Here is a 3,625-nt window from a genome sequence, read left to right as displayed (position 1 = left end):
CGGAACTCACTGCACATCATCTTTTCTGTTTGTTATTAAGTTTTGGGAACTTTTTTGCCCTTTTTGTCATTCCTGAGTTCTCGGAAAGCAATTGTTCAATGAACATATGATACAGCAAAGTTAAACAATGGCATCACTGCTTATTGGCCTCTTCCTTCTGATCTTGGTTATGAGTTAGGAGTTAGTGAACTACTCGACAGAAATTATAATTTTTTAACATTTCACTTCTGAATGTTGAAGCCTCTACAATTATTTTTGCACTTGCTCCTGTTCGCTATGCTCACTTAGCAGCAGCTCAGTTTTCACAGTTCATGAAGTTCGATGACTTGTCAGAGACATCTTCAAGCCCCGGAGGTCAGACTTCTTCTGGACATGCCCATGTACCAGCATTGCCGAAGTTACACGAAAATGTGAGAAGATCTATGTCTTTCTGCTGAAAATAGTGATACTCCTAGGCAATATTACATCAGGTTAGACGAGTATTGGCAGGAAAATTTGGACTAACTGAACGTAATTTCAAGTCCTGCCCTAAGCTGTAGTCTTTCTAATATGCACTATGTATACGCTGCAATAGATACTTAAATATGTACTGTATGTATACGATGTATGCAACTAATACTTGACGTATATGCATATACATGTGGTAGAATGACCTTAAAACTTTTTTTTGGTAGCATCTTGATTTGGAACAATGCTGTGTGTAGGATGAAAATGTTGCCTGAAAATGTTTTTCTATTGCTCACAACATATAGATAAATCTGTTTCATATGCATCATTTGTGATGATATTACAATTATCCTACAATAACAATTCAAAATTTCACAACACAAACACCAAAGTAATTTATATAAGTTGCAAAGGGAGTCAACTGAACTACTGCCAAACAAGGTATTTGACATCATTTTACAAGGCCTGAGTCATTCTTCTTCACAAGCTTACCCAAGGAAATATTCCAGTGTTTGGGGGGGGGTGGGACACGAGCAGTATCTTAGCACTGCATAAAAGTTCCATACTGAAGTTCAAAAATGTACATACAAGCTATTCGTGTGTGGTAAAGCCAAGAAGAATCATCAGCTTTGCAAGAAAAAAACAATGCAAGCACCTGGGCAATAGAGTGTTTCACTAGTTTGGGAAACTACAGAAGTATGGTTAGCTAGTAAGGAAGTACAACAGCAGCAATTCAACATTATGTGTAAATTAGATGTCAGAAGGGTGCTGAGCCTGTTCTGCGAAGCTGATACTTGGGCTCCGGAGGTGGTGCACATGGTAGGATCACCTCCGCCTACAAACAAAGTTCAAGGTGTTATTTAACATCTAAGATGGGCATCTATATGCCAGTTTTTAAGACAACAGCTGAAAAAAAAAAGACTCACATGGCAATCCCATTATTAATGGAAGAAATTTACATATTTAATCAAATAACAGAGCACAATAAGCACAAAAAAGGTCCGATGATAATATATCAAAGCTGAGAACAGCCATATTAGGATCAATGGCAAGCAAAATCGAAAAGAAACATCTGCATTAATCAGAGGTTACCAGCTAGACCATCACAACACATTAAAACTATGTCTTTAATAAAAACTCATAAAAGGCAAAGTGAAGGGCAAATATTAACATTAGTAATTTCATCTGCTTTTAATATGAAAGGCATTGCATTTAACCCATTGAAATATTATCTAAAACCAGAAGGATAGCAAGAAAAAATGATACCACAAGGAGATCACTTGGCAAGAAAAAATGATTACATAATTTTTATGGGAAAAAAAAAAGGATAAACCATACCCTTTGTCTTCTAAGTCTTTCATTCTCCTCCTCTAGGCGTGAGACCTTGTTCTCCAACTCTTGTGTATAAGCCTGACCATCGACATTGACTGCTCTTAAAAGTCCACAGAGAAACAAAACAAGAGAACAACTGAAAAGGATTGATCAGCTAAAAGAAAGCAACATTTAAGTTTAACCTGCTTCCTTGCTCGCGACCGGGCTGCAGATTCCCTGTTCTTAATCATTCTTTTCTGCCTCCTTTCCACTGTCTTTTCGACCACAGCTCCGGAGGCAACCCTCTTTCTTCCTGGTGCTTGTGTATCTGATAGTGCACCCATCAAAGAGGATGGTGACATGGTCATTTGGTTGTCAGGGTACTGAGCATCTAAAACTGGATTAGCAGTGATAGGAAGAGATTGTTGAATAGTGTGGGTAGGCATATAAACAGCCATCAGATTATTCTGATGTTGATGTTGATGCTGTGGCTGCGGCTGCACTGAAGGGAGCTGGTATTGCATCCATTGAGCATGTTGTGAAACATTTTGCTGAACTGTCGCAATTGAATCAACTTCTAAACCAGGACCAGAATTATTTTGTCCTGGGGTAGTGGATTCATTAACCGCGCCAGCTTTTACCAAGAAGTCCTCAAGTGTCATCTCCCCAAGACTAGTCTGTCTCGCCTGAGCTTCGTTCTCTTGATTATCGTCACTCTTCTTCTGTCGGATATCTTTCCACACCTCATCAACAGTCTTGTTGCTCAGATCCTGGGCCAATGTTAAACTCCCCTGCCGATGTAGAGATAAGGCTGGTTCAGAGTGGAAATTATTTTCAGCGGTCCAGACGCTCTTGAGAAGCTCATCAAGATTCATGCTCCCTAGTGGTTTCCCCCTATCCCCCAACTGGGATTGAATCTCATCAAGAGTAAGGTTATACAGCGAGCCTTGCCGTGTCAATGAAAGCATATTTTTAGCTTGAGCAGCCGCATCACCTTCAGATCCCATTGTCTGTGTTCCCATTCACCAGCCTAAAATCCTATGTATGTATCTATCATTCCAGAAATAAATCTCAAATGTATTCTTCTTAGGCAACAACTGTCAACTAAAAACAGAACCGTAACCTGGAGGACAGTGTGAAGTACGAATGAAACAACCAAAATTGTTTGCAAAACTGAACAGCAAAATTAGAAGTTACCCATCAAACAAAATAACAAAAAATAATTAAAAGAAATGAAACGCAGTAATCATATGAATGCACCCCATGAAATAAACATAGAAGAAGAATATAAGAAGACCATCAAGCAATTACATTAACAAATGGAACAGAAAGAAAGCATACTAACAGAAAAGGAAACATATGAGTGAATCTATGGGATGGGACGATAGAAAATGTACATATGGACCTACTTTCACATTCGCATTGTGTGTGTAAGAAAAGCAAATAAATAAGTAAGGAGAAAGGAAGAATATAATGCAAGCAACAGAATTAATACGAAATCTAACAAGTAACAAGTGGGTATTTTTACTCACTTAGATAGATGCCGCAGGATCTGATCTGAATCTGAAAAAGTGACATTTATAATTTTGTTTTGGGCACTGGCACTGGGTGACTGAGCGTGGGGACATGACGCTTTTCATTTCCAAACAACCTACACATCACCTTATTTATTTTATTTTATCTTCTCATAAAAGTATTTTAAGCTTGATTTGAGTTGAGACAAGATGAGGCTGCCTTAGTTTCTTTTCTCAGTTCAGTGCTGGTCGTTTTACAAGTTTCTCGTCTGATATTATAAAGAAATAGTCATGCGTGAAAGGACCTTTGCTTGCCGCACTGAGCACTCCCCCCCTCGTGGATTGCAACAAAA

The 3,625-nt window shown here is 38.6% G+C and overlaps 1 protein-coding gene across 2 annotated transcripts; it reads right to left on the bottom strand.

Moving 5' to 3' along the window:
- Nucleotides 1-854: 854 nt before the first annotated feature.
- On the bottom strand, nt 855-3,315 carry LOC18038788 (ABSCISIC ACID-INSENSITIVE 5-like protein 2). Of its 2 annotated transcripts, none has more exons than XM_024182141.1 (4): nt 3,291-3,315; nt 1,962-2,881; nt 1,786-1,857; nt 855-1,282 (listed from the first exon to the last, which is right to left on the bottom strand). In XM_024182141.1, exons 2-4 carry the CDS (start codon nt 2,778-2,780, stop codon nt 1,205-1,207), a joined length of 969 nt encoding a protein of 322 aa, XP_024037909.1. In that variant the 5' UTR covers nt 2,781-2,881; nt 3,291-3,315; the 3' UTR covers nt 855-1,204. The 2 variants fall into 2 exon arrangements, with proteins under 2 accessions (XP_024037909.1, XP_024037910.1); XM_024182142.1 differs by lacking the exon at nt 3,291-3,315 and adding an exon at nt 3,104-3,122.
- Between the last annotated feature and the right edge of the window lie 310 nt (nt 3,316-3,625).

This window comes from Citrus clementina, unplaced genomic scaffold (genome assembly GCF_000493195.1).
Source record: "Citrus clementina cultivar Clemenules unplaced genomic scaffold, Citrus_clementina_v1.0 scaffold_6, whole genome shotgun sequence".
Lineage (NCBI taxonomy): Eukaryota > Viridiplantae > Streptophyta > Magnoliopsida > Sapindales > Rutaceae > Citrus > Citrus x clementina.
The sequence above is the reverse complement of the archived record's forward strand: the minus strand, read 5'-3'. Positions and strand labels throughout refer to the sequence as shown.